Source organism: Balaenoptera acutorostrata, chromosome 1 (assembly GCF_949987535.1).
Source record: "Balaenoptera acutorostrata chromosome 1, mBalAcu1.1, whole genome shotgun sequence".
NCBI classification, from domain to species: Eukaryota; Metazoa; Chordata; class Mammalia; order Artiodactyla; family Balaenopteridae; genus Balaenoptera; species Balaenoptera acutorostrata.
Window position 1 is genome coordinate 67,909,662 of NC_080064.1, and position 15,583 is coordinate 67,925,244.

General features: G+C 36.4%; 1 protein-coding gene across 2 annotated transcripts in view; it reads left to right on the forward strand.

Moving 5' to 3' along the window:
* AK5 (adenylate kinase 5) overlaps positions 1-15,583 on the forward strand; it is a 251,823-nt gene that overhangs the window by 2,614 nt on the left and 233,626 nt on the right. For both annotated transcript variants that reach the window (XM_007191756.3, XM_057543927.1), the window contains exons 2-5: positions 2,097-2,283; positions 8,885-9,052; positions 12,976-13,145; positions 13,243-13,356. In XM_007191756.3, coding sequence (XP_007191818.2) covers positions 2,097-2,283; positions 8,885-9,052; positions 12,976-13,145; positions 13,243-13,356 — 639 coding nt within the window. The remainder of the gene's footprint in view (positions 1-2,096; positions 2,284-8,884; positions 9,053-12,975; positions 13,146-13,242; positions 13,357-15,583) is intronic.

The window sequence follows — 15,583 nt, forward strand, 5'->3', positions numbered from 1 at the left end:
CATGGGCTAAATGGGATATCTCTGGTAGGTTCAAGTTTGAAATGTGTTTGCATTTTTAGATTAAATGTTAAAACAAAAACCACTTTCCCCTGATGAGTTCTTAACTCTAGCTAACCTTATGGTGTATATATTGATCTTGTATCGCTGTACCTTAGAGCAAAGATTTGGCAATTAATTTAAATACTGGGGCAAATCAAATTAGATTGTTCAAGTTCTCAAAGGGTTGACTCAAGTAGACCGAGTAAAAAATGTTTGCTGGTTGTTTTGGATCCCCGATGGTGACTGACTATTAGAAGAATGGATTTAAATTATCTATGAAGGAGTGGACCTCATTCCCCCTTCTAAAATCAGTACCCTTTGTGGACTCAGATATGTTTAGGGAGGCTGGAACCATATTTTCCAGTAAAAAAAAAAAAAACTTCATTGAGTACGTTCACTCATTTTAGGCAATAATAGGGATAAAAAAAACTAAAAACCTAATCTTGAGTGACTCGAATTGCAGTTGGATTATGTATGGGGCACAGAAAATCTGGCACTTTTTAAATCCCATATCATATTTTTGCAAGATGTAGAGAGAGGAATATATGGGTTTTGGAATCAAAACCATTGAGTTGGAATCCTAGGCCTACGAGTTTCTAGCTGAGTAACCTAGATCAACTCACTAACATCTCTGAGCCAGGATTTCCTGGTCTATAAATGGTGATAATGATGCCACATAGGACTGAAAGTGCATTGGGTAAGCTAAAGCATGCAAAGATACAGAGTAAGCCCTGCCACAGAGTTAGCTACATTGAGGTAGGAGGAATCTGAGGAGTTAAACGCAATGTGTGTGTATCTGTGTGTGTGTGTGTGTAGCACAGACCTTGACATACGAACTGGGTGTGGATGCCCAGGTTAGTTTTTTCTGCTCCCTCTGCAGTTGAACTCCTCTGATTGAACATTCTAACCTACATTATTTAGGATTTCAGAGAACAAATGTACCTGGTAGGAACTGCCTACCATTTAGAGCAAATTGCACAAGAATAATTTGAAAATAAAATACTGTATTTAGGAAAGATGTCAGCTTTTCAAAGTGTGTATGTTTTGTGCATTAATAATGGTGATAATAATCCTCTATGCTTTTTCCATGAAATATTCCAAAGGAAAATATTTTGCACATCAGTTCAGTTCCCAGGAATCAGCATTTCCAAATTTATAGCATTTTTAGAAATTAGTACTTATGAAATATCAGACACCAGGTTTTCCTCTGCAAGTTCAATGGATATTGTAGTGATTTATTATATATCAAATGTTTTTCTTTAAACTCAGTCTTTATGTTTTGAGTGAAATTTTTTTTCTAAGTAGAGAACAGTTCAGTATGTACCTACCATGTGCGAAGGAAAGTGTCAGAGGCTGGATATTGCGAAATAAATAAGACCCACACTGTACTGTTGAAGAGTTTATAGGTTAGAAGAGGAGACCAACACATAAACTGGTGGTTTTAGTATGAATGACAGGTAAGATAGTTTTTTCTGGGTATCATGAACACCAAGGAAGGGTGTTGGGTCCACAAGCCAACCTGAGGGCTCAGGGGAGACTTCCTGATGATGATGATGATGATGATGATTAAAACCACCAACATTTATTATTTACTATGTTCCAGGCACTTAATATGTACTTTACAAATATTTACATACATTATATGTATGTAAAATACATTATATTTACAAAATATTTACATTTTTTAATCCTTAAAAAACCCTCTGAAACTGAGGCTTGGAGCCTTTAAGGATGGGTAGGAATGAGATAAATCATGACTGGGGCATTTTTACACGCTGCACTTTATCTCATATTGATAGGGTTCTTCCATTTTAAACAATATAGTTGGGCTTAATTGTTTAAAAGACAGAGAATGCTGAGCTGAAAACTAATTGGTCAAGAATTTGAGGGGGTATTTTAATTACACAATCAGAGCATAATTTCAACTCTAATTGTTTGTTTGTTTTTTTTAATGCAAAGAATCAAAACAACCCAGAATTTAAAGACGGGATATACACTGTTTTGACAAAGGTGGTTTAAAAACATATTTTCTGTGGGCATATTGTGTTGTATTTCAGAGCCTTTTGAATGGACTGATGTGTTCTAAGCCTGAAGACCCAGTAGAGTACTTGGAAAGTTGTTTACAGAAAGTAAAGGAACTAGGTGGCTGTGACAAGGTGAAGTGGGATTCATTTGTAAGCCAGGAGAAGAAGACCTTACCTCCACTCAATGGAGGGCAGTCACGGAGATCCTTTCTAAGAAATGGTAATGTATTCGTAGAATAATAGACAGTTTATAATTAGAGCAATTTTCTTTAAAACCTACCATACAAACTGTAGGCAATGATTTAATTTAGTAGGTTTCCCAGCACCTAAAAGGATATTTGGTCCTGTAATGTGACTATTCTGTCTCTGCTACTAATTCTAATCACCTCCATGGTAAGACAAACAAAATTGCATACCGTTGTCCAGCACTTCACTAAAAGCTCAATGAAATTTTTTACTGACTTCATTAGTTTTTTTTATTCTTCTTAATTAATTAATTAATTTATTTTTGGCTACATTGGGTCTTCGTTGCGATGCGCGGCCTTCTCGTTGCGGTGCGCTGGCTTCTCATTGCGGTGGCTTCTCTTGTTGTGGAACATGGGCTCTAGGAGCGGGGACTTCAGTAGCTGTGGCATGCGGACTCAGTAGTTGTGGCTCACGGGCTCTAGAGCGCAGGCTCAGTAGTTGTGGCACACGGGCTTAGTTGCTCTGTGGTATGTGGGATCTTCCCGGACCAGAGCTCGAACCCTTGTCCCCTGCATTGGCAGGCGGATTCTTAACCACTGCGCCACCAGGGCATTCATTGTAAAATGAATTACATTAGCAAACTGAATTTTTCTTAAAATTGCAAATTAGACTTTTCCAAATAAATGAGTAGATAACAGACAAAATTGTTAGTTATTATATAACTACAACATTTTTTTATTAGCTCAGAAGAGATTTAACTTATTGCTGTGTTTCCAGATTCAGAGTTCATATTAATGCATCTGCATAAATGCATGTAAAGTTTATACTAGTTAACTCAAGAAGGATTTATTTAGCAGCTACTGAATGCAATGCATGAGATTAGGCATTTGGGTGCTACAGAAGAAATGGGATGCATAAACTTGTTTAACAATTTTAGGGATAGTTTGGAACTAAGAACTGGAATTCACTAGAGGAGATTCATGGTATTCCAGCTTTCTGAAATATGTGCTTATCAAAATTAGTTCAATATCAGCCAAGCAGCCTTTTGGGCTCCAGATAAAATTGAGAAGTACAATAGTATGTGCAAAATGGAATCAGTTCCAATCAGAGGAAACCAATTAACTCTTTCCCAGTGGCCCAAATCATTCTATTTTCAAAATCTAAGCCATTCTCAAAAATTGTACCACGAAAAGTTTCAGTTATACAGACAGAATTTGAAGCAGAGACAATTCTATTTGCAATAAATACAAGGGGGAAATAAATCTTAGTTTGTTTTATCTTACTTAGTCATGACCCACTTAGATTTTATTTGAACATGATGTGGGGAAAAGTCAGAGTGTGTTAATTTTTAAGAAACACAAGCAGGGAGAAAAAGCAGAAATGGCGTTGTCTCAGAAACATCTCCAGAGAGGAGAAGACTCCTTCCCTGTCAATGCAGGGTCACCACTAGGTGATTTAGGCTTGGGTGCTCAAGAGAGAACCTTTAACCAATTACCACTGCAGCATACCACTTGGTAAATTACTGCTTAAGTGAACAAAATGATATTTTTGTGAGCTTGAAGGGTTCATACACCTTCCCAAAAGGGCTAACTTCCTTCCCAGGGTGTCATCATATGTTAGAATCTGGCTCAATGTTAAATACATGCCCTAGGCCCTTGTTAAATCAAGTGACATAAATATGGGGAATTTCTTTTTAAACCTTAAAGCACTAACAAACCTTAGGTATTACTGGATTTAGTCTAAGATATTTTTATGTTCTTAAATTTAAGTCTAAGAGGATGTGACATTCACTTAGTCGAAAAGCTGGTTATATAAAGTGACCGATTTGTAACAAAATGAAATTTGAATGCTTCTATTTTATACTGTTACTTGACTTGATTATATGTAGAAGCCAGGCAGGCCAAGTATGTAATAGAGAGTGGTGGAGACTGTGGTCAAACTAGAGAACAGAACTAGCGGGAACAGTCATTGTCTAAAGGCAGTCAAGCACAAATTTTGGAAAAATGTCGAGCTGAACAAAGCACATCTATGAGGCTACATTGGGCCCACAGATGACCAGTTTGGAACTCTTGATCTAGCAGGATAAGCTAAAATAGGAATGGAAAATGTAGATTTAACTTTCATTAGAACTGAAATCGCTTGTTAATTTTAGAATCTCCATATCTGCTAGTACTTTACCAGAATTCCAACTCAGAGATCTTTTAATTAATCATCAAATAAAACCTTTCACATACTATGGTGACAAGAATATTGTATCACACTGTCTAATATCTGGAACATAGGCTAAAATACAGAAAATGGTTTCTAAACTGATTAATCCTATAATAATAAAATATTATTTTATGAAATGCTTTGCACATTTGTGCTTTGTAGGTTTTTAACTATGATTTACAGAATAGCTTATTAAAATCGACAAAATTGCTAACTTCCCTGTAACTTTAAGCACTATTATTATTTCTAGAAACAAAAAGTGATTCATGCATTTTTTTTGCTGAAATATTGACATAGCCATGCTAATATATAATTATCATGAAAAATTATTCTGTGAAATAGAACATTTTAATAATTTTTTTTTCATTTTAATAATTTTTAAGCAAATTACTTTCCTAAGTAAAAATATGATAAAAGCAAGGATAAATTATTAGCTGACAGTTCTTTAAAGCATTGTACCGTAAATATGAGGTGAGCATCCATTTTTTTCTGCCATTTGTATACAATTGAACAAATAATTACTCACAAATAAGAGTTTTAGTTCCATAGCTCCAACTGTCCATAGAGCTTTTCTTCTGGAATATCTCATTGTCATCTTTACTCAACATGTCCAAAACCAAACATATCATATTTGCTTCAAAACCAGCCCTCCTTTTCTTATTTACATGAAGTCAGTCTATGAGTCAGTTGAGCAATAAAATAACCACTTATTGAGTACTACGTGTCAGACACTCTTTTAAGACCGAGAACGTAGCCACCAAAAAAGATCAAACATGGCACCTGCCCTTATAGTCTAGTGATGAAGTCAGGTGTTAAAAATATAATTAGAAGCACAATGGATGCTATAGAAAATACCATATGCTATAGAACTAACCATATTAACAGGAGATGGATCCAACCTAAGCCAGGGTTCAGGGCAGGCTTCCTGGAAGAAGTGATATGCTAATACTAAGAGACTGAAAGGTGAGTAGGTGTCAACTAGAGAAGGATGGAGGAGATTGAGAGTATACTAGGGAACAGAGAACAGAGATTCCTGACATAGAGGAAGAAGCCAGGATAAAGACAGGAAGGAGAGAAGCCCAGTATTTCTGGAGCATAAAAGAGAGGGCAGAAAGATACTGGATGAAATGCAATATGTTCCTTATTCTTTTAGACTTGACACCTGGCAGTTGTTTTTGAACTGTCATCTTCTGTCATCTCTCATATCTGAATCCGAATCATGTCCTTCATATCCAGCCACTCACTTCCATTTCCCCTGCTTCCCCTCTAGTCTAAGCCCTCACCTCTCACCTGTGAATTACTTTAACAGCCTCCTAGCTGCTACTCTTTCTGCTCCTGGTTTCTCCCTACTCAAATCCATTCTAACCACCACCAGATTAATTTTCCTAAAAAATATATTTCATATTTCATCATGTCATTTCTCTACCCCCCAGAAACCTCCACTGGCTTTCGACCAGATTAAAGCTAAACCCTTTACCCTGGTGATCAAGGCCCTCCACACTGTGGCCACACTCTACCTACCCATCTTCTGGCTTTTCTACATGGGCACCATCTATTTCAGCAAGACTGTTCTCTTTGTTATTGGTTCAGCAAGTATTTATTGGACACTAACTTTGTGCCAAGCATAGTTCTAGCTCCCAGGGATACAAAGTTCCAGATAGGAAAGGTCCCTGCTCTTATGAAACTTATTCTAATGGGAGAGGACAAACAATGAATGAATTAGAGGCCTCTCAGATGGTGAAGTGGTAGGCGCTGTGCAGAGCATTATTATAAGGGGTGATGTCCTTGAAATTAACTGGCTGGCTACCCTAGATTAAAAGGTCAGTAAAGTCCTCTTATGAGAGGTGACATTTAAGCTGAGGTGTGAATGACAAGAAGCAGTCAGCCATGGGATCAACAAGGAAAGAACATTTCAAGCAGTGGACTGTGGTGTAGAAGCAAGCAACTCGTAGAGTCTACAGTAGTCCAGATAAATTATGGCAGCTTGGGGAAGAGTTGTGGTAGTGGAGATGGAGAAAAACGTGTGCATTTGGGATATGCTTTGGAGAGAAGTCTATGGGAATAGATATGAAGAGTGAGGGAAGAAGGTAATCAAGGATAATGCTTAGAGTTTTGCCCTGCATTGGGTGAAGCAGTTCAATTTCAAGGCAGAACTGGATAATGTTGTTAGTGCCTTCCTTGACGTAGCCCTTCCCAGAATTTTCTAAAGAATACCACTGTCGGGACTTCCCTGGTGACGCAGTGGATAAGAATCTGCCTGCCAATGCAGGGAATACCGGTTCAATCCCTGGTCCAGGAAGATCCCACATGCTGCGGAGCAGCTAAGCCCGTGCCTGCTACCGAGCCTGCACTCTAGAGCCCACGTGCCACAACTACTGAGCCCACGTGCCACAACTACTAAGCCCGGGTGCCTAGAACCCGTGCTCTGCAACAAGAGAAGCCACCGCAGTGAGAAGCCTGCACACTGCAATGAAGAGTAACCCCCGCTCACCACAACTAGAGAAAGCCTGCGCACAGCAATGAAGACCCAACACAGCCAAAAATAAATAAAATTAAAAAAAAAAAAGAATATCCACTGTCATCTGTAGACTACTTCACTCTTTTCGTGGAATTAAAGTGAGTTCCATGAGTCAGTAGTCAATGACCTCATTTATTGTATCAACAGAGAATGGAAAGTTCTACCTGATCAACATCTCCAGAGGAAATGTGAGCATTATACCATGCTAAAATCCAGTAATCTGCTTAGCCAGATTTCTCATGGCAGGCCAGGTGACCTCCGTCTCCTTTGTGCAGGTGCTTTTTGGGTAGTTAGGGCTTCTCTTTGCCTCCTTGAATACCAGCACATGGATGAGGAAGGAAAGATCCATGAATCAAACAGCAATAGCTGGTAGAGAGCATCTGCCTCACTTGGGCTTGCCAGCTCTGTCCTCTGATCCATTTGAACATGTCATTTGTATTTCCGATTCTGAGTCTTTGTGTTTCATTTCTACCAACTGAGAAATACTTTCCACTTTTCATCACCTGTTCTAGTCTTTTGAAGTTCAAGTCCTGCCTCTTTTGCAGTCTTTTTCTACCGCTCCTGCCCAAATGGATCTACCCATCGATTGAACTCCTATGGTGTTTACCATAAGAGATATTCATTTTAGCACTTATCCTGCCTGGTGTGCATACCGCTGTCAGATATAAGCATGTAAGCTCTAGTTTGTAAGCTCTGTGGGGACAGGACTACATCTTATTTTATTCTTCTACTGAACCATCCTCAACACACTAACATGTCTGACAATAAATAGCAAAGATTTATTGCTGTTGTAGATGTAAATTTAAATCTTCATAGTTAAATTTTTAAATCAAGGAGGTTAAAGGTAATAAATATTGGGAATGTAAAGTTAAATGATGTTGAAAGATGTTCCAAATATAGAAATTGTTTGCTACTCTTTACCTGTCTTGTGACAGTACCTTAAGTTTTTGTGCATTATGCCACCAAGCCATTCCACTGGACTACAGTAGACTACCTGGATCATAGTGAGTGCATATCTATATTTATGGATAAATGAAACACGTTGTGCATAAGCATTGCCTCCATCGGCCGCTGCATATGGTTATGAACGTTGTGAAGGTGTGCACTACAAAACTCTAGGAGCACCATTTTCGGTGACCAGGATGTATACCAACTACCAAGCAAGACTAGGCAGTACTTAAGAAGGTTCCTCGAGGGCAGAGGTTGGCAACCTATGACCCATGGCCAAGTCTGGCTCACTGCCTGTTTTTTATAAACAAAGTTTAATTGGAACACAAGCACATCCATTTGTTTATTTGTTTATTGATTGATTGATTGATTTAATTCTTGGCCATGTTGGGTCTTTGTTGCTGCGTGCCAGCTTTCTCTAGTTGGGTGAGCGGGGGCTACCCTTCGTTGCGGTGCGTGGGCTTCTCATTGTGGTGGCTTCTCTTGCTCTGGAGCACGGGCTGTAGGTGCGCGGGCTTCAGTAGTTGTGGCACGCGGGCTCAGTAGTTGTCGCTCGTGGGCTCTAGAGCGCATGCTCAGCAGTTGTGGCGCACGGGCCTAGTTGCTCGGCGGCATGTGGGATCTTCCCGGACCAGGGCTCGAACCCGTGTACCCCGCATTGGCAGGCGGATCCTTAACCACTGAGCCACCAGGGAAGTCCCCATTTGTTTATTTATTGTCTACAACTGTTTTCCTGGCTAAGTGGAGTATGAGACTCTCTTCCTCAAAGCCCAAAATGTTGATTATCTGGCCCTTTAAGGAAAAGTTTGCTGACGACTTAAGGGGACGGGAGTCTTCTTCCAGTTGAAAAAAATCAGACTCATGTAATTTTTAAATTTCTTCAACTAATTGGTTAAGTGCAAAAAAATGTTTTATTGTGCTTTTTTTTCCGTTTCAAAGTTATCTTACTCTTTTGCAGTAATGCCTGAAAATTCAAACTTTCCTTATCGACGGTATGATCGGCTCCCTCCAATCCATCAATTCTCCATAGAAAGTGACACAGACCTCTCCGAGACTGCGGAGTTAATTGAGGAGTATGAGGTCTTTGATCCTACTAGACCTCGACCGAAAATCATTCTTGTCATAGGTATGAGGACAGAAAGCAAAATTCTCGTACTGTTGCTCACTTTGTTTATATATTTACATTTCAAAAATTATGTCAACTACACATCATATTTACAAATAGTTGGATAATGACAAACAATGGAAACAAAAGCTTGAGAGACAGTAGATGGAAATATTTTTAGCATAATTTTCAATAAAACATACATTGTTATAATTATATAATCTAATGCTTATTGCACTTTTATAGAATCTCATTACAATGTCGTAGAAATTCTCTGTAATAAATCAAGATTTACCATCTTGTGGTTTTTATTTGCTTAATTTTTAACGTAGATAGCTGAATCCATTAGAAGTTTTCTAACCATGATATGTTTTTTCCCTTTAATTCAACAAATTGAATTTTTATTCACTATTAACTTCAGAGCAAGAAATAAATAATAATAATATGTTGGTAAAGATTCATATAAATGAATCTTCCTTATGACAGACTGGCACCAATGATACAATCTAAGTTTGGTGTTATTAGACAAGCAAATCTAATAGAATAGTGTTTTACACAGCACGTAACATCTGAGTATTAATGAAAATAAGAAGGATAATAGTTAATTTTTTAAATTGCCACTATGAATCTTATGTTGAACATGAAAATATCAGTCTGATGCCATTTCACAAGGATTAGATATTGAAAATGTCTTAAGTAATTTTGCAGAATGCATTTTTGACCACTTTTGCAAATTCTAACTTCCTCAGAAGCTATAAAATTTTGAAGAGACCTGTCAACATGAAACATTTGTAGTCATTGTCTCACTTTCCAATTCGACTCAGCTTTCACAAAGATGACCAAAAGCAAAAATCTAGCATAAGATGGTAAAGCTATTCTAGCCAGTAACTGTTAACCGAGGGCCAAATGTATACAGCCCCCAAGCAAAGAAGTACTGCTCCCAGAAGATGTAACGATGATGGCAACTGGGGAAAAAACATGCAAATAAACACACCAAAGTAGAACAAGAATTTAAGTTCACCAGTCTAGAAGGAGGGATGTTTGTACATCTATAAGTGTAATGAAATTGCAAATATGTTTATCCCTGAATTGTTATATTATAGAAAAATAATTGTAAGATGAGAGAACAGAAATCAGCTTTCTAAAAGTCAAAATATTCTCATGGTTTATGGCAGCCACTATTATGCCATAAATCTCTATCTATTCTTGAAGACGGAATTTTTGTGTGTGTGCTTAAAACTTTGGGGTTCTTACCTAGAAGACAAGGAAATGCTTCATTAAAAAATAGAGCTACAGGTGGAGAATAATTGGAAATTATTTCACCATTTTATAATGAGATATTCTTTCAATTTTGCTTTTCTTGTTGTTAGTACAATATTGGTGATTATTATCAGGATAAACAAATGAAGGCTTGATTCTCCTTGAAAAAGGTGTAATACAAGTTGTTCTTGTATAAAACAGCACATATATGTGAATTTTTTGTGCATTGTGAATTTTATATGAAAATGATTAAACTATTTCAGTAAACTAAGATCTGTGGAGAAGATATAAATGCTTAAATCTCCTACACTTCACAGTTCTTTTTTACTCAGTAAAATCAACTTGCTTCCCAAGGGTGTGATTTTGGTTTTAGACTTACACTGTGTGCTGTAACATTTTATGCATTTCAAGAATGTTATAGAACCAATGAGTGTAAATAACTTTTAGAGGACTGAGATAAGAGAAGAACAGAAAAAGTGAATCTGAGGTTATCTGAGAAAATTGGGACAATTTTATGACTTTTGAGGAATTATAAAATAATCGTACCTGAACCTTACAAATTTTTATTAGTTCCAACCTGAAAAAGAGTGGGGGAGGTACAGATATCCACATCCAAATAAGCAAAATTTCCCTTCTGGTGATACAGATTTTTTTTTTTAAAGCTAACCTTCTTGGCACAGATATTAATGAATCTCTCTTATGTTAGCATAATCATAAAATCTGAGTTAGATGGATCCTAATATTTATAAGTAGTAGAATTAAATAAATATAGCAAAATTAAACTTACTCTGGTTTCAGGGAGAAGAAAGTAAGATTTATTTGTTAAGAAGCTCCGGTAATCAAACTCATCCAATCAATTAATGCTCTTCTCTGTCAATTGCGCTAATCGTATTTTTTTGTTGTCTGCTAATGCCTCCATTAATTGACAAAAAAATTTTTTCCCTTGAAGGTGCCATAACTTTCTTAGCATGTTTGCATTTTTTTAATTCAATATGTTCTCTTATTTTGATGATTTTTCAGATCAGGTGAGAAAATATAGTTTATGAAAGATAACTTTCATTCTTCAGGGATCAAACTAGTTTGAATTTGTTGACGGCGTTGATCATGTAGCTATTTGTCTTCAAGCCAGTCCATGGTTTGCCCATGGCTTAATAGGCCAAAAGCAATTTGGAACCAAAACTTTTCATTTGTGAAGTAATGAATTTAATACAGTAGTAGTTTATAATGGTAAGTCTAATAGGATTGGATTTAGAGTTTCTTAGAAAGACAATGTCAAAGATGTAAACACATTTCTATCATAAGTTTAATAAGGCAATGAAAAGGCAAAAACCAGTTTTATTAGGATCATTATTTGGGATTGAGGTTAAGGAAAGGGTCTCAGTATACTAGTATATTTTAGAATTCTGCACATCAAAATTTTTAAAGAGGAAATAAGCCCTAGCCAACCAAGTTCAGTCACTCAGAACTCTTCTTACAAAATCCAGAACAAAGCAAAGCAAACACCATTCTTTTTTGCTTATGTTATTTGCAACAAGAATTTTTAAAAATGTACTAAATAATGGTATGTAAAATGATTGTTACCCCTCAAAAAACTTGATAAATTGAATTAGTAGAGAGAACATCAACTCACTTTTCTATTGAATTTTTTTTTTAATATTGCTTAACCAATTATAATTATGTTTCATTGAATATCACCAAAAACAGTTCATTACTTATTATCATTGACTTTTTAAAATATTTTTTCTATAGTCAATAATTTATGATTAAGTATTTTAAAATATTTTATTTTTATAATTGCCAACAAATAACAAATCAGACTGGGATGATTGTTATGTGCTTTAGTTTGAAATTTGCTCAGACTTTAGATTCCAATTAGTCTAGGTTGTCTAGAAATATAAATTGACTAAAATGATGTAATATGATTTGGAAATAAAATCTGAGACATACATTTTATAATTTTTTAGTGCTTGTGCTTTTAAAAAATAAATGGCAGTTACTGATTATTGGTATTGATTTATGTTGCAAAATATTGATTATTTCATGCTAATGTATCACAAAATCAAAACTATCATGAGTTCTATGAAATTGTTCTACCTTAAAGATCTCTTCCATTCACTCTGCGTATTTATTGCATAAAACTTCTTTTGAATTTTAAAGGATATAAGGCAAGGAGATGCATGAACAGACAATTCAAAGAAAGATTTAAATAAGCCATGTCAACATTGGTGTGCCTTTGGTTAAAACTAATTTTTACATTTCACGAAACTGCACATTAACTCTTTGTTCAGATGTAATACATTTCTGCCATTGCAGTCATTGTTTTTTGTATCTCATAGATTTTTCTTTGATTACAGAGGATAAAAGTATTAGAGTTTACACAGAAAAACGGAAGCGGTTTCTTTCAACTGCATTATTCAATTTTTAAAACTAGTAGTTTACTAAAATCGATAAGGGAAAAAATGTCCCTTTCATCTAATACAATCAATCATGACAATTCTACCCTTTCCTCGGCTAAATCTATACCTTCTCTGCATTCAGAGGTAGCACTGAGAATGCCACAAGTAGAATGGTTTCTGCCCTGGTACTGGTCTAGACTCTGCATCTCAAGATGACGATAATAGTTGTATAAAAGGGTGTTTCTTATTGTATCAGAAGATCCCAGTTTTGCCTGTTTTAAATGATAGGTGGTCCAGGAAGTGGAAAGGGTACTCAGAGTTTGAAAATCGCTGAACGTTATGGATTTCAGTACATTTCTGTGGGAGAATTATTAAGGAAGAAGATCCACAGTACCAGCAGCAATAGGAAATGGAGTCTTATTGCCAAAATAATTACCACTGGAGAATTGGCCCCTCAGGTACTGTTGTATAATTTGCTTCTATTCTGCAAAGATTTTTATACCACTTGTGAGTGTAAGTTTAACTGTGGTTTTTCATCTTTTTTCTTAAAAAAAGGAAACAACAATTACAGAGATAAAACAAAAATTGATGCAAATGCCTGAGGAAGTGGGCATTGTTATTGATGGATTTCCAAGGGATGTTGCCCAGGCTCTGTCTTTTGAGGACCAAGTAAGAATGTCTCCTTATATTTTAAATGACCTATTCTTTTTTTTTTTTTGCTTAAATCTTTGAGATTAAAAAAATATATATATATATTTCTTAGAAGACTTGCTCTTATTTGGAATGAATTCTAATCTGAAAATGAACAAGTACATTAATTTGGGTTGGCAGAAGGTCATTTCTTTGGCACACATGCTTAAAAACTGAAGACAGTCTCTGCCAAGAAGAAAAGATAAAAACCAATAATAGAATTCATTATTTTTTATCAAAAATGCAAATCTCTCTAACCTTTACTTCAGAATACTTTCCCTAAGATTGTATTTTTAATCTTTAATCACTTAAAACAAGCCTTATTCAGTACTGCCCGGGGATGTAAAATATCACCCTACACTCACAATCTTACTAGTTAAGGAAGCCCTCTTCACTGGGGTATGAAACACTAAACCACCTATCTATAACAAGGTAGGGTTCAGTTTGCCAAAGTTTACTCAAATTTGAGTAGACTATGTCTGCTCAATACTCAACAATCTATTTTAAAGAGAAATAAATCAATTAAAATATTTTGTATATCTATTTAATCTTTGAAAAGCTAGTGTGTCTAATTTTTCATTGAAAAATGTTAATTACAAAAATAACAAATTTTAAGTCCTGGTGTAAAAAGTGAACGTCCATTAATACCTTTCTTCCATTCCACTGCCCATCCTCTCCTGAGAAATAGAAATAGTGTTAAGCTTATTATATATCCTTCCAGGCCTTTTTCTACATACTACACTTTTACACACCCAGGCATGGACGTGTGTGCATGCTCATATACAAATGCAGTTTTAATTTTCATAGCTCTTTCCAAACTGTCCTCCAAAAAGAATTTTCCAAGTTATAGACCCATCGATGTTGAATAACAGTATATTTCTCCAGACCCTTTCCAACCAGATATAATTCATATTTAAAATTTTTGCCAACCTGGTAAGTAAGAAACAGTAATTCACTTTTTATATTTATATTTCTTGAGTTATTACTGAGGTTAAGTATATTTTCAGATACTTATTCACCATTTGTATTTCTTCCCTGTGTGAATGCCTGCTTTCCTTTGCCTGTTTTTCTACAAACTTGTTTTTCTTTATCTTATTTAGAGAAGCCTTTAACATATGACTGATATTATATCAAGGAGGACTAAGTCAAATAAGTTGTCAGTTTACGTCTCATATAAAAGAAGTGTGGAGTTAGGCAGTTCAAAGCCAAAGATAGCTTCATGAAAGCTGTCTTTGAATATTCACATTAACTGCTTTGGGGATGATTATTGTGCTGGAATATCTTTCTCCCCTCCTCAGATCTCTCCCTCCCACAGCAAGTCCAGAACCTCTTCTTACTCAGCTTAAGGGCTTGGTTCTAATTGCTCTGGCCTTGAAGAGAGAAAAACTAGAAAAATCAATTTTTTGTTTTTGCTATTGCTGCCAAATGATATTGCTGTGGAAAATGGGTACTATGTCAGCCATTCCATGTGATTCGTGGCTACAGTGGAAGCATGAGAGCCAAGCAGGCAGGAATTCACACCCAAACCTGGTCCACACTTCATTTCAAATGAAATGCACTCTGCGAGTACAAGCAGAAAAGCTGAGTGATTCTTTCTGTCTATTGCTTTTCAAACATGCTATGTCTCTTGCTTCTCCCCTGGATAATAACTCAGGCAGATCCTAGAGTTTTCCTGGTCACAGATAGTTTCATTTTTAGGTATTAAAAAGCCCAGCCCACAATTATATCTCAGTAAAGCCGGAAAAAAATTTAATTAAAAAAAGCCCAGTCCAATATAAATCAAAACTTCAGTTTCTCATTCAGTTTAACATATGTCTGCTGTCCTCAGCTTGGGCCTGGTTCAGGCTTAGAAATCTAAAGTGATGTCTCAGAATCCTGAAATTCTTCCTCACGTTGCTTGCAGTGGGGCAAGTAGTGAGGAAGGGGCAGAAAATGCAGGACTCTCCAGCAGCTCTCTCTGCATATACCTGATCAATCTCCACCTTCTCTTCTATAGCCTGGTCATGAGTGATGGGCCTTCACTGCAATGGGTGAAGGGTCACGGTATTGCTTTGGGGACACCTGCTAGCAGGTTCCATGAGATGGTCTGGTATCTCTCTGTAGAATGTACAGTCACTTGCATTTACTGTTCTGAGCCACACTTCTGAGGCTAGAAAAGTCCAATGTAACTTTTTCTTAGGTTGCCACTGTAGCAGCCTGGAGGTTC